Raw genomic sequence first — 22,567 nt, forward strand, 5'->3', positions numbered from 1 at the left:
GAGACACCTCCTCCGTATCCTTTAGAGGAACCATGGGATTTTCCTCCAGAAGTCCGAAAAGACGGCCGCCGTAGCTGAAGCATGCTTAGGAAACGAGACATCTCTGTGTCCGCTTTGATGACTCGTCCACAGTCTTTCCAATCAAATAGTCCCCATCAAAGGGCATGTCCAACACCCTTGACTGAACATCCTCGTGGAAATTAGTGGCCCTCAGCCAGCCTTGCTGATGAAGGCAAACGCTGTTGCCCATCTGGCGGAATCCCGTGTCAGCAATGTCCGTGGCCACTGTAATGGCGTGGTCCGAGGCCACTTCGCCTTCCTGCAAAATCTCTAACACCTCAGCCCGCTTGTCGTCAGGCAGGAAGTCCAGGAGAGGGGCCATCTTGAACTGAAGTTCCCTGTCGTAAACGCGCCTCGATGGCGAGGGCGTTAGCGGCCTTGAGGGTCATGGTCGTCGCCGCCGCCACCAAGATCACTCTTGGCCCCATGGCATCCAACTTCTTCCCCTCACCGTCCGGGCAGGGGAGGAGGCCACCGATGAAGGTGAGCCCGAAGACTTCTTCTTGGCCGTTGCCGAAACCACCAAGTCTGGAGATGGTTGGCACCATAAACACTTGGGCGCAGAGTCCAGAACACTGTATTTCTTCTCGTAGCGATCTCTCTTCGTCGGTGCCAAAGAAGGGTTCTTCATGAGGGACAAACCCTCGTCCCAAATGTCTTCCAATAAAGGGATCGAAAGTACAGTCTTCCTCTTCGCCTCCCGGCATTGTTAAAGGAAACCCTCTTCTCCTCCGGGACTAGCTCGAACAGCTCCGAAGCCCTGGAGATCAATGTGTGCAACAAGCCAATCTCGTCAGACGGCGAAGATCTGGCCAGCGGAGACGGGAGAGCATCCAGGCCACCGTCGTCGTCCGTGCCCGTCGTCGCCGTGTCTGGTTCTGTGTCATCCCTAGGTGGAGGAGAGGGAGGCGAGGGGTGACAACGCGGAGAAGGGTGAACTCTCCTCTTGGGTGGTGGTTCCTCCGATGGCACCGGCGCCACGGGCGGGTCCGCCGGAGCAAGAGGCTTCCTTGTTCCGATTTCCAAGCACAAGGTATGCAGGGCTGCCAGAATGTCCACTGAAATACCCGGGTGGCTGCTGGGGTGGAGGCGACAAAGACCGGGCACTTGCGGCTTAGGCTGATCTGCTCTGTCGTTACCGCCCTGTTCTTCGTTGGTCTCCTCGTCATCGCCTTCATCGGGATCCCTCTCGTAGGGCCTGCTCTCGACACATCTCCCCTCTTGGAGGACCGGGAGGCTGGTGAGCTCTTCTTCTGAGGAAATATCCGTGCCCAGGAGGACTACTGTGCCCCCCCTTCTCTGCAACCAGGGGAGACTGTTTTGCTGAAATGATGGGCATCACCTTCTCCGGGGTCTTCTCGATGGGCTGGAAAGAAGACTCCCTCCTGGCAGGCAGGGATACCCTCACCTTCAGGGCTGTGCCCTGGGAACCTGCCCCAGCAGCCTTCGCGAGGGACGCCGCCACTACTTTGATGGAAGTGTGGGCTTTTGTCTAATGCACCTGGACCTTCACAGTCTTGACCGCGTCCGCGGCCTTCACCTTCGGGGGAGGGTTGTGACCCCGCTCCCCCTTGGCCTTCTCCGTCGGTCTGGCTTGGGTCTTCAACAAATTGCCCAGATGGTCCGACTTCCTCTTCTTTGAAGAACTTGAGCGATGGCTCGTGGCTGAAGGCGCCGGAGACGCTGAACTCGCCCTGGTCGCCGAGGAGCCCGTCGCAACGGCGCTACCGGAGGCAGGGAACTCGCGGTGCTTGGCCTTATGTTGGGCCCCCGCGGGAGGGGCAGCCTCAAAGGTCTTAGAAGGCCGCTCAGCTTTCTTCTTCTCGGCAGGGCAGGCATGCTGCCGGGACTCATCCTGAGCAGGGGTCTTGGCCTGCAGCCACTCGTTGAGGCGCTTCTGTCGGTCAGCCCGCTTGCGCGACACCATCTCCCGACAAGCCACGCAGTCGCCCTCCGATGCGTCTGGTCCGAATGCAGGCAGTAGAGGCACAAGGAATGTCCATTGTCCGAAAAGACGTTCCGTAGGTTGCAGCAGGGGAAAATCTTGAAGAGAAGCACTGAGTCCTTCTCCTCTGCCATCTCCACGTGGTGTAGGCCTCGAAGAAGCTTCTTGAATCCTCCAAGAAGAAACAAAAATCCACTCTTGAGGGGTGCTGAAGAATCTGAAAACGGGTCCCGTTAATCGGAAGGTTGATTGGTGGAGCTTGAGGCTCGATTGACCGAAAAAATAGAGTAAAACTCTTTAAAAAAACATTTTTAAAAAGAAAAGAAAAAAAACATTAAAAATAAATACATCGCAAAATGCAATAAAAGCTCCAGCGCTATAGCACGAGGACTCCCAACACTTGAACGTGTGGTAAAAATCTGAACATGGCTGCCAGAGGAGGGGCTTAAGTAGAGGGCAGTCATTGGCTGGGGTCAGTATGACCCAGAGACCAGTGATTGGTTGTTAGGAGAAAGACAGTTCAGAAGTGAAACTGAAACTGATTTTTTCTTTACCGAGGATTCCCAGCCGGACAGGGAATATTCATGAGCATGTGAATCCATGCCAGACCCCATGCTGGAGAATATTGTTTCCCCTCAAAAAGCATTGGGTTGCACCAACTTTTTCTTCAATATGTAATATGCTGAAGGTTCTTATACCGTGCACTGTTTTGTCAGCAGTGTATAATGTGGCAACAGCACCACATAGGTAAGAGTAATAGCAGGTCTAGGGCCACATCCAGTCCCTTCTCACACTGTCCCTCCTCTCCCCCCAACCACCCGTGAGGTTCCTTCAGTAACATTTAAATGGATTTAATAAATTTACAGAAATGCTGTGGGATTCAATTTGTGTTGGTCCTAGTGAACAATTTTTCAGAATGGGTTGAGACTTACTCCTGCTGCAAGGCCGATACTAGAATGGGAGTTACGTTATTAATAAAGAATTTTGAGCCTCAGTTTGGGGTGCCGGTCAGTATAAGTAGCGACAGGGGGGGCCCCCATTTTACCAACCAGAAGGTAAAGGAACTCTGCTCAGGCATACAAATACAGCAGAAACTGCAATCCCCACACCACCCTCAATCAGCAACAGTTGAAAGGTAGGAAAGGGGTTATAAAGAATGGACTAGCCTAATTAAGGTATGTGCCAAAACATGTCTTAAATGGCCAGAGGTCTTCGTACTGGTAACTTCAAATAACAATAAAAGGAGACCAGATCTAAGCCTGCATTATGTTTCAATGGGCCATCTAATGAGTTGTCGCCGCATGACCGCCACAGAACGCATCTTACATGAAAGTTTATCTGACAGACTTTATATAAAAAATGATCGGGGCGAAACCGGTAAAGCCACAAGAACCCAAGAACAATTTAATTAACATTTAAACAAAAACAATCATGCCATATTTCATACAAGTAAATAATTACCACAGTTGAGTGAGCCCCAACGCATTCCCAACATTTCACACACTGCAATTCATAATACTGACGCATAGCACATGTAGAGTGTATCAGGTAACTGTTTAGGTTAGGTTGGTATTTTCAAGGTTTTGAGGAGAGGGCACCCTCTCCTCAAAACCTTGAAAAACCACAATAAATCACCAATGAAACACCAAAGAATCTTATGTGGATTCAACTTATTATACTGAATTGAGAGAACAGAATTAGACATACATGATTAAATGTACGAGCACCAGATGGATAGAAACACCAACCAGACCTAAACAGAACTGCACCTTGGGCACCTAGAGTACAGGCCCCACTGTTTCTACCAACCGGCTGCAAGTGTGAAAAGGAGAAAAAGGAAAAGTAGCTAGAATACTTATGAGTAAGGCGCGGCTACCACCAGCTCCTAGTGCTCTTCCCCCTCTTTCAACTCTATCAGGTAACTCTTTGGTACAACTCGTTATGGTTGAGATGGGGGGAGATTGTGTAGGTTATTACAACAAAAATAATGACTGGCACTGTGCAGTATAAAAAGTCGACAACTGTGTTTCGGCCTTGAACTTATTTTGTTGGCTGTGAGTTAGATGGACTTCATCAGGCCGAGGAATTGCAGTCTAGAAGACAAATATAATGTGCTCAGTATAGGTCTGGGTACAGGATATTAATTTATGTGCTCAATATGTAGCAATTCTTCTAGCACGTCGGTTCATTAAAGTTACGCCAATGGCGTTGGCAATGACAATCCACAAGTGGTGGGGGCCGGTCATAGAAATTCTACTATGAGACAAAATGACCATCACTGTAAAGCCCCTTTAATGTGGCCAACCCTCTAGCGCAAGGTTCTGGAGGGACCTGGTGGAGCACTTACCCCACTGTTTTGTGGTCTTGAGCACGAATTGTGCAGGCACCAAGCAGTGTACCATGTGGAGTGAGGGCCCTACGTGATCCAAGTCTCCCAAACGGGTCAGTGTGCCTAAAGAAGTGGAGGTGAAGAACGTAAGTGGTTCACCCGGGTAGTACAATCAGTAGACAACAACTATCTGTGTATCTTAATGTCATCTATTTTTGGGAAAGAAATCTCAACTTCCAATTGAATGCTGGCACCATGCGTATCATACGTGTATGCTATCATAGACATAGCTCTAGTGAGGTGGTTATACCCAATGGCTGGACAACGATGGTCAATGTTTCTTTGTGTCCCCAGGAGATAGTTACATCTAATAGGCGCGATGGATGATGGCGCAGTATTTGTCAACGTTGTGTAATTACACCAATCCACTCTCAACACAATGCTGTGTTAGCTCTTACCTGCATGCGTGCCTGCTGTCCAGTGGTCAGTACTGGCCGCGTGGATCTGGTCGGTCTGAAATCTGCAGTCAGAATGTGGGTGCCGCCATATTATGAAAGCAGTTTGTGGGGCGTCATGGCAACCGTTGTGGAGCTGGCGTTGCCCGCCATTGGATGGAGGTGGCCATCTAGAAGTGTGCCTTGGGCATCTGGGAGGACCTTCCCAGGCTAAGTGCAGGAGCATCAGGAGTCAATGGTAGTGTTTCTAAACCGATCTGAGATTAATTCACCCCAATTTTACCTGGCTCTGTGTTTGAGCATGTGATCGCAGAGTGAGTCCTCTGCAAAACTCCTGTGACAAGTTGTGAATAATGTCAGGGGCAGTGCATTCTAGGTGGGCAATGCACAAATGGTGTGTGTCCTGTTGAATGAAGACAAGTGGTGCTTCAAAGTGGGAACTCAGTGTTTATAATGAGCCCAGTATTTTGGGGGGATTAATGTGGTGCCTGTTTGCGACTCAGTGAATCTCACTAGCCATGTGTAGGCTTGTCAATCTAGGATCTTGGTGTGGGGCAGAGAATGCAAACCTCTGTGACCTATGAACAGATTAACTTTTTCATATGTTGCGGAAGGAATAGCATGGCGTGTGGCAGAGAGTGCAAGCATGTGTCAACATGTATACAATCCATTTAGATTACATATTGGGTTGGTTATTCTGTCAGTCCAAAAAAAGAAAAAATATCAAAATCCCCAATGAGTGCTTGATACATGATGATATGACATGCATTACTCACCGTAATAGCATTTCTGATGATTGTATCTGCTTAGATTCACATGCTGTGCATATGGTCCGAGATCCAGTGGTAACCCGCAGAGTATTGTATCTCGTCTTTCGAGGATCGAAAGGGGACGTCGGCATAGGCGTGTCTGTAACACTATCCCTACCGTGACGTGTAGTATACCCAAAATCCGTCACGTGCCGAGGTCCCTCCGATTGTATTTTTTCTGCCATGAGTGTGCCCAAGGCTAAAGTGAGTGAGTACATAAAAGAGAGAAAGTAGCAAGACGTCTGTGTTCCTTCCACCCGAACGGGGAGGAAGGGTGGGCGCATGTGAATCTAAGCAGATACAATCATCAGAAATGCTATTACGGTGAGTAATGCATGTCTTCTGATGCTTGTTAATCTGCTTAGAATCAGATGATGTGCATAGACTAGCGAGCAATACCCAGAGTTGGAGGTGGGTTGTGAGAAGGAACCGTAGTGAAAAGATGTCTAAGTACTGCTTGTCCCACCTGAGAATCAGACCTAGAATGAGTGTCTAGGCAATAGTGTTTTGTAAAGGTGTGTACAGAACTCCAGGTTGCCGCTTTGCAAATGGACTCTATGGGAACATTTGCAATGAATGTATGGAAGCCCGTGCCACGAGTAGAATGTGCTCTAGGCTTGAAGGGCAGTTCTCTCTTAGCAAGAGAGAAACAAAATGTGATGCATTTGACTATCCACCTTGAGATGGCTGACTTGGAGACAGGATCACCTTCTCAGCCAGCTGCCACAGAAACGAAAAATGGGTTTGTTTTCCTCAGTAGTTTAGTTCTTTCCAGGTAAAACATGACTGGCCTGCGCACATCTAACGTGTGTAAGCTTCTTTCGGCCATATTAGTGGGGTTCTGGAAGAAAGTGGGCAGTTCTATCGACTGGTTCATGTGGAACTTTGAAATAAATGTAGGTGCAAATCGAGGGTGAGTGCGCAGAACCACCTTATCTCTGAACAGTAATGAAAGGGTCTAGTACTGAAAGAGCCTGTAGTTCACTAACCCTTCTTATAGAAGTGATAGCCACTAGGAAGGCTGTCTTATAGGTAAGGTCTTTAAGACTTGCCTTGTGCAGAGGCTCAAAGGGGGACCTCATGAGTCTAGTCAAAACCACATTTAAATGCCATCCGGAAGCTGGGTTTGAAATGGGAGGAAGAATCCTCTTAACCCCTTCCATGAAAGCCTTGATAACTGGTATTTTTCACCACAACACCTTTTGTTGTGACGTGGTGTAGGCTGAGAGAGCGGCTAAGTGAACCTTTAGGGAATTTAAAAACAGGCCTGAATCCAGTAAGTGGGTCAGGTACAATACAATGCGAGTAAGAGAGCAGTCAATGGGATTGAAGTCCTTGGCATTACACCACATAACAAAGCGTTTCCATTACTGGAATAGCAATATCGGGTGTTGGGTTTCCTCGCTTCCCTGAGTATGTCCATACACCTCTGAGGGAGTTGAAGGTGTCTGAACTCTATGACCTCAGGAGCCAGGCCACTAAATTCAGAGTTTGCGGGCATGGGTGCACTGTATCTCCCCTGTCCTGAGACGACATGTTGTACGGGCAGGGTAGTTTCATAGGAGGGGAGAGGGATATCTCTATCAGAGGAGAGAACTAGGGTTGGCGGGCCCACATGGGGGCAACCAATATCATGGTGACTGGTTCCTGGTGCATCTTGTGCACGATCTTGTTGAGTAAGGGAGTCGTGGGTGGGAGGGGGCATAAACAAATTTCCCTGACCATGTTATACAGAGCCCGTTTCCCATGGAGATGTTTGTGGGTATCTGGAGGCATTATCTTGGCATTGAACATTCTCCAGAGTTGCGAAAAAGTCGATCTTCGGAAAGCCCTATTCTGCGAAAATATTGGAGACTATGCCTTCGTGTAGTCGTCATTTGTACTCTACGGGCAGTGGGAAATCTCTGCTGAGCATGTCTGCCAGAAGATTGAGTTCCCCTGGAACGTGTTGGGACAACAGGAACATCCTGTGTTTGAGAGGCCATATCCAGATGTTTTGGGACAGCTTGGATAGCCCTGGAGAGTGGGTGCCTCCTTGTTTGTTCAGGTAGTACATGGCTGTGGTGCTGTCTGTCAAGATCCGGACTGTCTTCCCCTGTAACTGTGTCTGAAAGGCTTTCAGTGCTTTGAATACTGCTAATAGCTTCAACAGATTTATGTGGTTGGATGCTACTTGTGGGGACCACACGCCATGAGCCGTTTGCTGAAGCAGGTGAGTCGTCCTACCCCGTGAGAAATGCGTCGGTCGTGAGAGTGGCTTCTACTGCGGGGGTGGTGAAGGTTTTCCCTCGACCACCACTACAGAGAGAGAAAGAGGGCTGGCGAGACAACTACCAGATCTTCCCATTGACCGCTGGCCTAACACCACTGGCTGTTGAGCCAGTCTTGCATGGGACGCAGACGCGCGTGAGGAACTAAGTAAATGCAGGACGCCATAATTCCTAACAGTCGCATGGCCTTGCGTACCATCACTTCCCGACTGGCTATATAATGAGGGATCTGAAACAGCATGTTTTGAACCCTCTCGTTGGAGGTGAAGACAAGGCCGTCTTTTGTCCGAATTAGAGCCCCTAGAAATTGACTTGACTGGGGTCTAGACTGGATTTCTTCTTGTTGATAGAGAATCCCAGACTGAATAAGAGGTCTATTGTCTTCTGAGTGTTCAATAGGTATGTCTCATAGGATTACCCTGTTATGAGCCATTCGTCGAGGTAAGGGTAAACCGGAATGGATAGTCTGCGCAGGTGTGCTACCGCTACTGCCAGTACCTTTGTTAACACCCTTGGTGCCAAGGCAATGCCGAAGGTGAGTACCTTGAACTGATAGTGCCTGTCCTCTATCATGAACCTTAGGTATTATCTGTGCGCTGGCAACATCGAAATATGAAATTATGCATCTTTCATGTCCAGTATTGCCATGTAATCCCCTGTTTCAACAGCGGAATTACTTCCAGTAAAGTGACCATACAAAACCTTTGAAGTTTGACAAACTTGTACGCTGGGCGCAAGTCTAGCACAGGGCGCATGGTGAGATCATTTTTGGGTACAAGAAAGTACACTGAATAAATACCCTTGTTTACCTGTAGAATAGGGACGACTTCTATGGCGTCCTTTCCTAGAAGGATCTGCACCTCTTGCAGTAGGATTTGTAGGTGGTCCAGCGATTTGCAGGTGGTCGGGTGTCTTGATCTTGGCGGTCTGAATTGGGGTGGTCAGGCAAATTCTATACAGTATCCGTTGGCGGCCGTCTTGCGTACCCACTGGCCTGTTAGCCCCTCCCATGCAGTAAAGAAGGATGTTATACGCCCCACGACCGGGGTGGCATGGGAGGGGACCTGGATAAGCAGGTAATTTCAGACCAGAGGCCAGAGTGCCTCTGGGGTTAGAACCTCGTCCTCTACCTTTCCCACGCTGCTGTCCTCTGGGTGGATAAGTGGCGGCGGTATTAGACCCTTGTCCTGAATTCCAGTTGTTTCCTGCATTATACTGGTTCTGGGAAAAACGAGATTGCTCACGAAAGGACCGGCGGGAGCCACTTGCTTTCTGAGGAGAGGGTTTCTGGGTAATCTGTTGAAGGGACTTGAGCGTTTCATGTTATTTCTTGGCTGTTTCAAGGGCATCATTCACTGCCTTGCCAAACAAGTTGGTCTCCTCAACAGGTTTGTTAATCAGTGTTGCTTGGGTCTCCTTGCTTGAAACCGGAGTTCCTCAGCCATGCATGTCTCTTGAGCAAGGTACCTTTTGCCAGGGTTCTTCCAGCTGTCTCTGCAGCATGCAGAGTGTTTTTGAGCACATTCTGGTTGACCTGCTTGCCTTCGGAAACGATGGCAAGCAACTTGGTCCGTGTAGGTTCTGGAACTTCTTGAACGCCTTCTTGCAGAAGGTTGCACTGGATGTCTGCTAGCTGGCCAAAAGCGTGGTGTTAATGGCAATACTTGTGGAAAACGCAGCAGTAGTTGTTACCCTCTTTCCCAGTGCATAAAGTCTCTTGGACTCCTTATCGGGTGCTGCTTCTCCTGTAGACAGGGGCATACCAGCCGGTTTTCTAGTAGTGGTAACCACTAAAGAATCTGGAGTGGCAAGACCCTTGATGCAGGCAGGGTCGGCCGAAGAAGGACGAAACAGCTTCTCCATCCTAAGGTTTACCGCCCTGGTCTGGGCTGGCGTCAACAAAGAAGGTGCCAATCTCCTCTTGATTGAGTTCAACAAAGGGATGGCCTGGCTGGCCGGAGGTTTTTCTTGGAGTATATCCTCCACAAAATCAGAATCTGGTAAAGCCTCTTGAGTGGGGATCTGAAAACGGTCAGCGGCCTTCTTCAAAATGGTGTTGAACGCCATCTGCTCATCCACTGGAGAGGCTAGACGAGCCGAAGTGGAGGTCTATGCACAAGACATCGGGGTCCTTGGTGGGAGTAGGGGACGTCCAGGGTTGAGCATCAACCGGACTGCTGTCTTCCCAATTGTCCATAAGACCAGTCTGATCATCCACATTGTAATTTTCCAGAAAGGTGCCATCCTCATTCTGATCATAAGTGTCCATAACATCATCTGTGAGGACACAGGTATACTCCTCATGTGGATCCTCCAAGGTCCTTTGAAACTTGGATACAGTAGTAGAAGGAAAGTCTTCTCAAGGCCTCTTGGGAGCAAGGGTTTCAGAATAAGAGAAATTTTTCTAATCTGTCAATACATCCCTCAAATTTCTCCATGGACCATGAGGATGAACCAGAGGGATCCAGGGGAGGAAAGGGTTCATGTTCTTCCCTGTGACATCGAGATTTGTCCTCTAATGTGCCTGACAAAGGCACAGGACTCTCAGTGTAGTCCTTACGGGGTTCGGGACGCTGTGGCGTATCTTTCGGCATGTCTCTAGGCCGTTCTTTGTGCTTCGCCACCTCCTTCGACCATTCCTTCAGTCTAACTGCTGAAGTAATCCTTGCGATGCTCCTGCCAATGGTTGGAGAACCAGGGCGGTCCACCGGTTGAACCGGATGCTGAGTGGTGGATTTTGACGCCACTGTGTGAGCCGTAGGCTGAACTGTGGATTTCGGCGCCACCCAGGCTTTAAGCAGCGTCTGCGGGTCCTCCAGGAGTGCCTCGAAGTCCACATCTTTTAGTGTTAGCGCCCTTTACTTTGAATTGCCCATTTGCAGGCCGCGACAGCGGTTGCAGGGAAGGCTGCCAATCAGAGGATCATGTGGAAGATTTCGATGGTTATGTTGGCGCTTTGGTGCACTTCGACTGTGCAGCAGAAGCAGAACCTTGGGCTGTGTGTTTGGTGTTATGATCATGTGCACCCCTGTCACTGGGTGTTTTCCCCAAAGCGTGACTCGCGTCAGGGCTGGTGGGGTCGGGGACAGGTGTCGCGAACCAAGAGCAGTCCGCCATTAGGTCAATGGCTTCCGACACAGAGGGCTGGTCATCGCTAGTTCCCCCATCACTTTCGGCGGTTATATCAGTGGGGGAAGAACATTCGGCCTGCGACATGCCGTAGGCCGCGCACCACTACAAGAGGAGCTCCTTAAGCGTCTTCGGGCGCAGGAGTCTACAGGCCGCGCAACTAGCTTCGTTGTGGTCGAGGGGAAGACAGTTGTTGCACCGAGCATGCTCGTCTTTCCAAGGATATTTGGCGTCTTTTCCATAGCGAAAGACATTTACAGCAATGACAAAACCCAGGGAGCAGAGAGGGTGAAAGAGGAAAGGCATACTTGTAAAGAATATGTCCACTCCGACCCCACTGTGTAGGCCGGCCAGCAGGCCCAACCACGTGGACGGCAGCGCTGCCAGGATTAACAGGAGTCGAAAGTCCTCAGCAGTCTTCGGTATTGTTTCACAGGATGCAACTGTCAAAGTGACTTAACATGAAGAATGACAAAGTCGATAAAATGACAATAACGTCATCTGCTCTGCATTAGGGCGACCAGTAATCTGGGTGGAAAAAAACAATCTGAGGGACCTCGGCGCGTGTGGGGTTTTGGGTACACTACGCATCATGGTAGGGATAGTGTTACAGACACGCCTATGCCGACGTCCCCTTTCGATCGACGAAAGACAAGATGCAATACTCTGCAGTTACCAATGGATGTTGGACCATATGCACGGCATGTGATGCGAAGCAAATTAACAAGCATCAGAAATTGAATCGCTCTATTGCTAGTTCATGATATTTGCAGATGGGGGTATCAATGTACTCTCCCCCGCTTCAAAAGTCCATTCCACTCTATGGCTACATTAAGGCCATGATGGACACTGTCTAGGCGATAAATCCATCTCTGTTCTAATTCTCCTAGACGTTTTTCACTGTTACCCCCTACTCTGCAGGGACTGACAGTTTGCAGTATAAACCATCTGAGATCGCGGTCCGTATACTTCAATTGTCCGAAGTGGTCTTGAGCCATTGCCGCTATAAAAAGATTTTCTTTCTAAAACCATTCGGAAAACAGATGATATTCATAAAGGACACAACACAGGCAATCAACATCCTGGACACAATTGTGGTAGTAAACACGGGCATTCTGGTGACTATGTCCATAGAAGCCCGCTATACGTACATTCCCCAAGGAGAATGCCTTGAAGTCCTACGTTATTTTGTTGACAAAGAAGATTAAAAGAAATTTCCGACCGACTTCATTCTAGAATGCGGCAGATTAGCAATGCCTGAGAATTTTTTCCTTTTCAAGAATAAATTATATAAACAAATCAAAGAGGTGAGCATGGGTGCCACTTTGGCACCTGATGTGGCCAACCTTTATATGGCAGACTACGAGACCAAGCATATCTACGCAGATACCAACCCGCACAAAGCGTGTATTCAAATTTGACAACGGTACATCGATGATGTACTCCTCATCTGGACGGGCAACTCATAACTTTCGTGGAGTGGCTTAATTGATGCAATAGCCACATACAATTCACCATGACATGGGATCATCAAGCAATAGACTTTTTGTACCTCCACATTTACAAATCGGGTAGGGCTCAGAACTGAATTATTCCGTAAAACAACAGACCGGAACAGTCATCTACATTAGGACAGTTACCATCCGGCAGGACTGAAGCAAAATCTACCATATGGACAACTCCTTCAAATTCAGAGAAATTGTACAGATCAGGAGACATCAAAAAACACTCAGGACTACAACAACGTCTCCTTCAAAGAGGGGACTCCAAAAAAGCAGTCAAACACACTTGAAAACGGGCAGCCAACCCTCCCAGAGAAGCATGCCTCATGAACAAGGTGAAGGAGTCATTGAATAGACTGGTTTGCTTGACCACATTCACCGCATCAGCAACATTGTAAAAGACTTCAACACTGGCACCTCATTAAGAACATTGCAACTCTGGCAAAGAAACCATTATTTGCCTTCAAAAAGAACAGGAATCTCGGGGAACATCTAGTTCACACCTACCGCAAAGACAAGACAAAGGTCTGTGGAGAGAACGTGGGTATTGCCACCAGTTAGAGGACACAAGAAATGTGTAGCATGTCAATACATAGAGACCAAACTATCATTCGACTATGGCAATGTCCCCTGGGACATATGATATTTTATTTGTATTGCGCTCATACACAAGTGTTTCACATGAAAGCACATACCATTGTAACAGCAAAATGGCAATATATGCCATCCAATGCCTATTAGGGAGAATTCTCAAAAATGTGCTAATTCCCTCTACCTTGGAGACCCCGAGCAACTTTTCTTGTTTTTGAGAACTTGATTCTTTTACCAGAAGAGAGAGAGCGAGACCTTTTTTTGCCCACTCTCTCATGTATTTTAATGTGATTTTATACACTGTTTCTTTTTGGTTATGGAGTCTAACCAACTCCATAGGCATCTTTTACAATTGTGTCACAAATCACCTTCAGTGCAGTGCCGCAGGGAAGTCTTCCAGATTTCCCAACGTTTAAATAACTTCTCTGGGATCAACTATAGTTTCCCAGAGCAGTAAAGTGAAATTGGCATTACTTAGCATTGTACTTGCTAGACGCAGCACACCCTATTTTACAATAGAATGCTGGAGGGGTTGCTTAGTATCCTGTGTCTAAATGTTCATGTAACATTTTTTATGTTACCCTTTCCTCAATTGACTGGCTGGTGGCAGTGGTTTTGCTTTGAACTACCTAGGTTTGCATTTACAGCAACCGTTCTCGGACCCAGTAGCGCTAACCGCGGGAGCATCTTTTTCAAAATGGCATCTAGCCATCCTTGCTAAAATGGTGCCTGGTCTTTTTTTTGCCAGGACTTTCTCTGCGCACCAAACCAGTTTGGTCTCTTTGTTCATTTCGCCTTTGGCTGGGTTTCTGAGAGAAACCCGCCACTGGCGCCCGAGTGTCTAGGGTAGGCAGGAAGTGACGGAGGTGCTCAAAACTCCCTGTGCTTAGTTTCCTAGGAGACTCAAATGCACTCTGTGGTGATTGGCTGGCTGATTGTCCAGCAAGGACAGCCACCCTGCTCGGTGCGTGGCAGCTAGACTGGAATGAATGGGAGAGAACTGAATAAAAGGAGAGTCTTTTGGTTTGGAAGGCAGAGTCGACCACTGGCAGAAGGAACCGAAGAAAAGCTTGAAGAGGACGCCTGCTGCAACTCCTGGACCGTTGGTTTGCCTGGTGAAGCCCTGCTGCAGGGACTACTTGCCAAGTTCGCATCGACAGAGAAGCCCTGCAAGGACGACTGCTCGCTTTGAGTTGGTGGGACCAATCAACTCCCAGGTAAGCCACCTAGACACCCATTTCGGAGCTGGTTGAAGTTCCTCAGAGTTGCTGCAGGAAACCGTAGAGCCAGGGAGAGGGACACCAGAGTGTTTGTGTTGCTTGTAAACTGGCCTAAAGCTTTTGGGAGATCCTCCGGACTCCCACGAAGCTGGACTGACAAAACCTGACCGCCACCTCCCCCCAAGTCAAGTGCAGAACCTCAGATGTGAGGAAAGTCCACCTTGACAGCCAGGAACCGCGCTTATTGCTATTTGATGTACCGCAAGGAGCTGAAACGCGAAACAGCCAATGAAAGTAAAGTTTGCCGGTTGCCAGTTTTGACAGTACTGGTGTAGTGCAGGAGTCCCCCAACTTCCTCCCTCTTGTCCCCATAACTGAGGCCCAGGAACAGTGAGATCTGCAGAGCTGCACAGCAACAGAAGTCATCAGCTGCATCTTTTCTTCTTTACCAAGGTACTGTAAAACAAGTTCTTACTATAGAAGTGCTTGTAACTTCCACAACTCAGAGGTCTAATCAGCTTGTGGCACTAAAATTGATTCTTCTTTTCTCCAAAGACCCCTAAGAACTTGTGCAAAGACTTTTCCATTACTTACCAGAAGTGCTTTATCCTAGCCAAGACTTTTGCCCATTGACTTTGGCTTAGCCTATTGAATTGAATGACTCTTCTAGTGAACTCAGAAAATGTTCTGCACTGCTTAAGAATATTTGTGGTGTCTTCTGTTCTAATAACCTTTGCCTTTTACCAACTTTTAAAGAGTATTCTGAATACCAACAGTAAGGTATTAATGTCCCCAGTACCCTTGTTACTGAAGTCCCCTCTGGGTGTATGTTGTGTCTGTGGGCCATCCCAAAAGTGCCTTGTCTGATTCAGAAACTCAAAGTGTACAGCACTGAAGTATATTTGTGTGTTACTATTCTATTGCTCTCTTCTGAAGAAGGCTTTATAACTGACTGATAAATACATTGTTTATGCAAGAAGCCTTGAGTGTAAGAGTTTATTTGAATACCTGTAACTGAGAATCTTTGTGTAACTCCACTACAGCTCACATTTCCCCTCTTGAGATAAGCCTGACTGCTCAACACGCTACCAAAACTGTGTAGTAATAAGCTTATACCAAAGGTTGGGTTGCCTATACCTGTAGTCATAGTTGTTTGTAGTGTTCCCGGAGGGTACTGCATTCAAACTTTGCCTATCAATGCCCATGTAATCTTGTCTACGTCAGGAAAACCAAAAGACCATGAAACAGAGGCTCTCTGAACATGGCTCTTGCATCTGACATTTAGTGGCAGACAAACCTCTTGTAGACCACTTCAGACAAATGAAGCATTATCAGATGGTTCATACTGAAAACTGTCAGTCCCAGTAGAAGAGGGGGTAACCGTGAAAAGCGTCTAGGAGAACTATAACAGATGAATGTAACACCTAGACAGTGTCCGTCATGGCCTCAATGTAGCCATAGAGTGGAATGGATTTTGGAACTGCTAACCAGTGGCTGTGATGATCAGGATCATATTTATTAGAGACATATAAGCAGTTTGTCAACATTCTCATCAGTTCTTGAAGCGGGGGAGAGTAGACCGATTACCCCATCTGCAAATATCATGAACTACCAATAGAGAGATTCAATATACCATCATGTGTCAAGTACTCATTGGGGATTGTTTGGTGATTTTTTAACTGACAGAATACCCAACCCAATATGTATTCTAAATGGATTGCTACATGTTGACACATGCTTGCACTCTCTGCCACATGCCAGACTATTCCTGAAGCAACATGTGAAAAAGATCCATTCATAGGCCACACATGTTTTCTGCCCCACACCAAGATCCTACAGTGATAAGTCTGCACAGGGCTAGTGAGATGCACAGAGTCGCAATACTCTAGCACCACATAAATATCCCCAAAATGCTGGTCTTTTTATAAACAGAGTTCCCACATTGAAGCACCACTTGTCTTCATTCAACAGGACACACCATTTGTGCATCGGCCACCTTGAATGCACTGCCCCCAACATTATTCACAACTTGACACAGGAGTTTTGCAGAGGATTCACTCTGCGATCACATGCTCATACACACAGCCAGGTAAAATTGGGGTGAATTAATCTCAGATCGGTTAGACACACTGCCATGGACTCCTGATGTTCCTGTACTTAGCCTGGCCAGGTCCTCCCAGATACCCAAGGCAGAGCGGCACATTGCGAGATGGGTGCCACCATCCAGCGGCGGGCAACACCAGCTCCACAGCGGTTGCCATGCTGCCCCACAAACTGCTTTAACAATATGGTGGCGCCCACAGTCTGCCTGCGGAGTTCAGACCGAACAGATCCATGTGGCCACTAATGATCACTGGACAGAGGCACGATTGTATCGACAGTGGATTGGTGCAATTACACAACGTTGAGACATACTGCATCAGCATCCATCACGCTTATTAGATGCAACTATCTGCTGGGTACACGGAGAAACAGTGACCCTCGTTGTCCAGCCTTTGGGTATAACAACCTCATTAGCGCTATAATGTCCATGATAGTAAGCACGTTTGATACGCATCGTACCAGCATTCAATGGGCAGTTGAGATTTTTGACCACATGTAGATGACATTAAGATACACTGATACTTGGGTTCTATGTTATTTAATCGCGGGGATTTTTTTCGAAAAAAAAATCTTCAAAATTGTTTTTTTGGGGGGGGATACCCTCCTAAACCCCCCGTTCCCTTTATTATTATTTTTATTCCCTTACACCCACACGCATTTATCGAATTTTTTGACCCCCCCCAAAAAAAAAAAGTTTTTTCTCGAAAAAAAATTTGCAGTAAATAAACCTGCGATGAAAAGTCCCGCGAAGAAAGGACGGTATACCGATACTTGATGTCTACGGATTGTACCACCCAGGTGAACTACTCACCTTCTTCACCTCCAGTTCTTTAGGCACACCATCCTGGAGACTTGGATCACATAAGGACCCAGCTCCACATGGTACAATGCTTGGTGCCAGCATAAGATTTTTCATGCACAACACCACAAACCAATTGGGTATGTGCTCCACCATGTCCCTTCAGAACCTTGCGCTAGAGGGATGGCCATATTACAGTAATGGTAGTTTTGTTTCATTGTAGAATTTCCAGGAGCGACACCCACGGCTGGTGGATCGTCATTGCCAACGCCATTGGCGTAACAATGAACCGATGTGCTAGAAGAATTGAGTTATGGTAAGCATTCCCCCTGTGGGGGGCCTTAATTTCTGATACATATTGTGCACATAAATGAATATCCTGTACACCGACCCATACTGAGCACATTCTATTTGTCTTTTAGAACACAACCACAGGAGAGTCAGGCGGAGTCCAGAATGCAATTCCTCGCCCTGATGAAGGCCATCTAACTTACAGCCAACAGAATAGGCTCAAGGACGAAACACAGTTGTGTCGACGTTTTATACTGCACAGTGCCTGTTACACATGCCGGGCACTAATTATTTTGTTGTCAAAACCTATACAATCTACTAGCCCCCCCGTCTCAACCACAACGGGTTGTACCAAAGAGTTACTGGATACTCTCTACATGTACTATGTGTCCCTATTATTACGAATTACAGTGTATGTTAAATGTTGGGAATGCTCTGGGGCTCACTCAACTGTGGTAATTATTTACTTTTATGAAATATGACATGCATTGTCTTTGTTTAAATCTTTATTAAATTCTTGGGTCCTTGGGGCATTACCTGGTTCGGCCAGATCATTTGTTACATTAAGGCTGTAGTACCTGGAGTGATCAAGGCACCTCTTTTTTGTACATTTTTATCTGACAGACAATATTATGCTGGAGTATTGAAAAAAGATAAGTCTACTGAGTCTTATCCACAAAACGGTCAAAGAAACATTAGCAAGAAAACCAGAGCAAGCATGCTACTCTCATTGGAGCCCGGAGTTGGGACTATGTAAAGGCGCACCAGCCAAAGTGATAATTGGCCCCACATTGGAAATGGCCTTTCCAGGTGATCTTAACTACCAACAATGCCATCAAAGTAAAGGCACTGCCTACTTGGTTTATGTTAAACATTGTAACAAAAGAAGATGCTGCAAAGGATAAATCACAATCTTCAACCAATTGATGTTTTGTTATTGAGTTTATATCTACATATATTCATTGAGAACTGCAATGTTCCTGGAATAAAAACACAGTTGTAACAAGGACTTTCTGAAAAGAATGCTTGGAGCTGTCAATCTGCATAATGCCAATACCGCAGCAGAGGCAAGGAGTTATTTGAAAAGAAAGAAACAGAATGGCCTGTAGGGAGGGAACTGTGGCTGTTTTGGATGAAGGTATTGTAGAGAAGACCACCAGGCTTTATCCCCTCTGCAGACGAGTGTCCGGTGCGGCAAGATGGCTCTCAATTTTTTGTACTGGTCAAATGGAATAGGGATTGTTAGAATGGATTTCTAAACTCTGACCTGGACGGACATATGTTTAGGAAGCCACCCTAGTTTAGTGAAACGGGAACCTCCTGGACAAGCCAGACCAATCACGGTATCTTGGCAGGCGGTCAAGACCAAGTCTCCTGAGGGGTGGGAATGATCAGAAGCCCACAATGAGCACACAAAGTAAAGATACCACAGAATACTCTTAGACAGGGGTACATCAAAAATACATATATATTTATTTTAGGCCCAATAAAACAACATGAATAACCAAACTAATAATGCGACAGTTAGCACAAAAGCATTTAACTTTTTGACATATATACAACTACTGTAGCCTAATGTGATAAAGGGAGTAAAACATCAACACATTTTAACAGAAAGGGTGTTAACACGAATTATGCATTAGGCAGTCTTCAGGATGGAAATGCTAACTTATTCAGTCCAGCCCTACGAAGTGGAGAACATTGTGGTCAAAGTACAGTAGTGCGTAAAAAGGTGTGGTAATTCGTAAAGCGAAGACAGTTGCTGGGACAGTCGGGTAAGGATCCTGAAGAAGTTCCAATCCCATGGGAAGGTTCTGCCCTCGCGGACAGAGCAGTTACCGACTTTCGGAACAGACAGGGAGTGCAGGCTATCCCAGCCAAAGAGAGGATCCCAAAGAACCCTTGTGCGTAAAGACAAATGGATGAGCCAGGCGCCACCGGTAAATTATGCAAGTACTCACTGCCCCTTGCTTCAATCCGGACCAAACTATGCCAGTTAAGTCGAGGTCGCCTGAGGTTGTGAATTCCACCTTTGCTCGTGGATCCGGCTCTCAGGTGCTGCGGGACGGGACAGTCGTCCGTGACGGGACAGCAGCCACAACTCTTCCAACGAAGGGAGGAAGAAGAAAGTTCTGGAGCAGCAGGACTCAGGGCACAGCAAAGAAGGAGGGAAAGTCACCCACAACGACCGTCACCACAACGTAGTGATGTAGGGACCACAAAGGTTTACGCTGTGACACACCTCTCCTAAATCACGTCCCAGAGCAGCTAGTCCTGCGAAATCTGGCAGGAGAGTGTTGAGAGCAACAAGCTCGGGATGCCCACATTTTCAAGAAGTGGCGGCGCACCTATGCAATGTCCCGGATAAGAGGGTCAGTTCACTGGACAGCCCAAGAACACTTCTGAGAAGGCTCTTTTAGTGGGAAATCAGGAGACGCCGAGAGTAGTTGTTCCCACTACTCAAATGGGTCGAAGCGCCCTCGCAGGCCTTCTAAGGTCAAGAAGAAAGCAGGGGGTAACAGTGGGCTCAGGGTGTCAAACCTTCCCGCTCGTCTCTGGCGGGTCCACAGGTCTGTTTCAGCTCACAGGATACATGCCTCCTTTGGTATATCAAGATGATCCACTGTAGATCGACCTGGAATGGATGCCAGGCCCCATCTCTTATCCAAAGTTCGATGTGTTATCGAATCTGGACAACCAATAGATCTGCTCCCTTGCATGCACACCAGCTGTGGTCCAATCATGGTCCACGGTCCACGGTGGTCATGAATTCATGCATACCAGACATCCTGGCACCAGTAGTGTGAATTGGGACCAGACAGTCCGAACCCTCTTCCTGGGCACTAGCACACGTGACATGCAGGAGCCTGCAAAAGATGCGGTTTTCGCGGGATGCTGCATGCCCAAATAAAGAAGTCCCGCATCAGCTCGACCTGGGGGAAGGCAAAGGGTCAGGATGGCCAAAGGACAGAACAAAAGACTTTGCGGCACTGCCATTTTCAGCACTGGCCACAGTCATGAGCCATCTGCGGTAAACGCGGTATGGTTCGATAAAAAGTAGTTAAAACAATATAAAGATAAACTGCTGTCATCAGTTCATCTTAGGCACAATTGTACGTGCACCAAAAATTCCTAGGGCCATAAAACTAAAAAGGACCCCAGTGCATGGTACAGTAATGTACTTTGCACACTGATAAAAAGTTACCAAGAAAATGGCAACAAAGTAAAAGACTATGGGAAACAGTTTCCAGTACTGACACTCTAAAGGACGTGTCCGTTTCCCCATAACAAATGAGCAAAAGCCTGGGGGAGCGCAGCTGATGGCTGTGCTCCACTGGAAAAAGTCAGGTTAGGAGAGCTAAACAAAAGCAAAACGTTTGGGGGCGGAGGGTCCATAATACAGAGGAAAAATTGCATTCAGAGAAATCTTTCCTAACATGAAGACTTTTAAAAAGCAAAATCTATTGAAAGCAGGTGAATCCCAAACACACCCACCAGTGTTACTTGCCTCAATATGACATCTGTTTTTCAAACAAAAGGAAATTGCATTAAATGACAGAATTCCTAACTATTCCCAAAAAGGACTAATGTACTTCTTCTACATCATCGCAAACCATCATAAACTTTTTTTATTTATAAATTGAATTTATAACAACCATTTGCATACAGCACTTAATAATATAGAGAAATAATACAATACCTCCAAGATCTTTTAGCTGATTTATAGTTGGAATGACAGAAGGGCTTCTTTTTTGCAAGAAAAACAGGACCAACATAGTTAGAGAGAAGTTTGAAATCCAGGCACCAGGAATGCTACTTGTAATTCCGTGTACACGTGCCCAGCACCTCACACTGAAAACAAGTGCCCTCACTCTGGAGTCAAGACTACCGTATATGTACAGCAGCTCTGAACTTCTCATGGCAATTCTAGAACACATGAAAATGTAAAGGAAAACACGTTAGTACAAATATACCTTTCTGAAATAAAGCTGTCCAATCACAATTTCAAGAAATGTACATTCTATAGAAATGCACTAGTTTCAAACATCTAATTTAGCCAAGCTATGTTAATGATGAAAATCAGTGGTAGCAAACAGTAGCAACAATGCGACAGTCATTCCCAAATCAAAACATTTGCACATCCACAAAAAAAGCAGTTTTAGATTTTTTCAGAACCTTGTGAGTGGCTAGCTGCCGCAACATATATTCTGCATTTCTAGAGTATTTTATCAGTATTGAGGAGAAATCCATCACTTCCCCCAATTTAAGAAAGCAACATTTTCCTAAACACATCCAGGTATAATAGCAAAACCGGCTACCGAATAAAAAAATTAAAAAAATTAAAAAAATTAAAAACCCTATGAAATCAAGGCGTCTGCTAGAAGAATGAAAACAGTTCTTCCCCATTAAAAGCTACACTCATTGCTCCCTAGTTTGAACTTTGTATTGGAGAGCTTGCCATAGCAGTCCATCTACTGACACGTGCAATATGTATAAAGCCCTTTCCACGTAGGAATTTGACCACGTTAAGTTATCTTTTTCATATTTACTCTTATTTTGACTCTTACACTTTAGCTTCTTTGTGTGGAATATTAATGAAGTCAGCTATAACCGTTTGAAGATTCATAACATGACTGTCGTTGGGTCCACAATATAGAGATCAACTAATATTCAACAGTCTTGCAATTGTTTTCCTAAGATTTGGACAATATCAGCGAATTGTGAAGCATAACCAAAAAGTAGAGTATAACAAAAAACTGGAGCTTCCAAGTCCAAAAATAAGTACAAATAGCCCTACCAACAAGTCTTGTGTACATGCCTTCCTATTCACAGGCAGTGTAGCATAAAACAAATGTGTTGCCTTAATGAAGCTCATCAGAAATGAGAATTTAAGTTTAGTGAGTCTAATCATTTCAACAAATCATTAAGAATGGAAGTCAAAATAATCTGGTTTAACCCTTTATTTCTTGGGTAGGATACTCCAAGTTGAAGAGGGTCAATCTGATGCAGGAGAAGGCAGTTTTCTTTTCCTGGGGCAGTGCTTCCCCTGCGGAATTCACAGTT

At 46.5% G+C, this 22,567-nt stretch overlaps 1 protein-coding gene across 1 annotated transcript in view; it reads right to left on the reverse strand.

Moving 5' to 3' along the window:
- The window catches only part of MTPAP (mitochondrial poly(A) polymerase), a 361,093-nt gene that overhangs the window by 94,424 nt on the left and 244,102 nt on the right, over nt 1-22,567 (reverse strand). The window contains exon 6 of the mRNA XM_069648089.1: nt 21,204-21,430. Within this exon, the coding sequence (XP_069504190.1) occupies nt 21,204-21,430 (227 nt within the window). The remainder of the gene's footprint in view (nt 1-21,203; nt 21,431-22,567) is intronic.

The sequence above is a fragment of the Ambystoma mexicanum genome, chromosome 2q (genome assembly GCF_040938575.1).
Source record: "Ambystoma mexicanum isolate Mex_15411 chromosome 2q, UKY_AmexF1_1, whole genome shotgun sequence".
NCBI lineage: Eukaryota > Metazoa > Chordata > Amphibia > Caudata > Ambystomatidae > Ambystoma > Ambystoma mexicanum.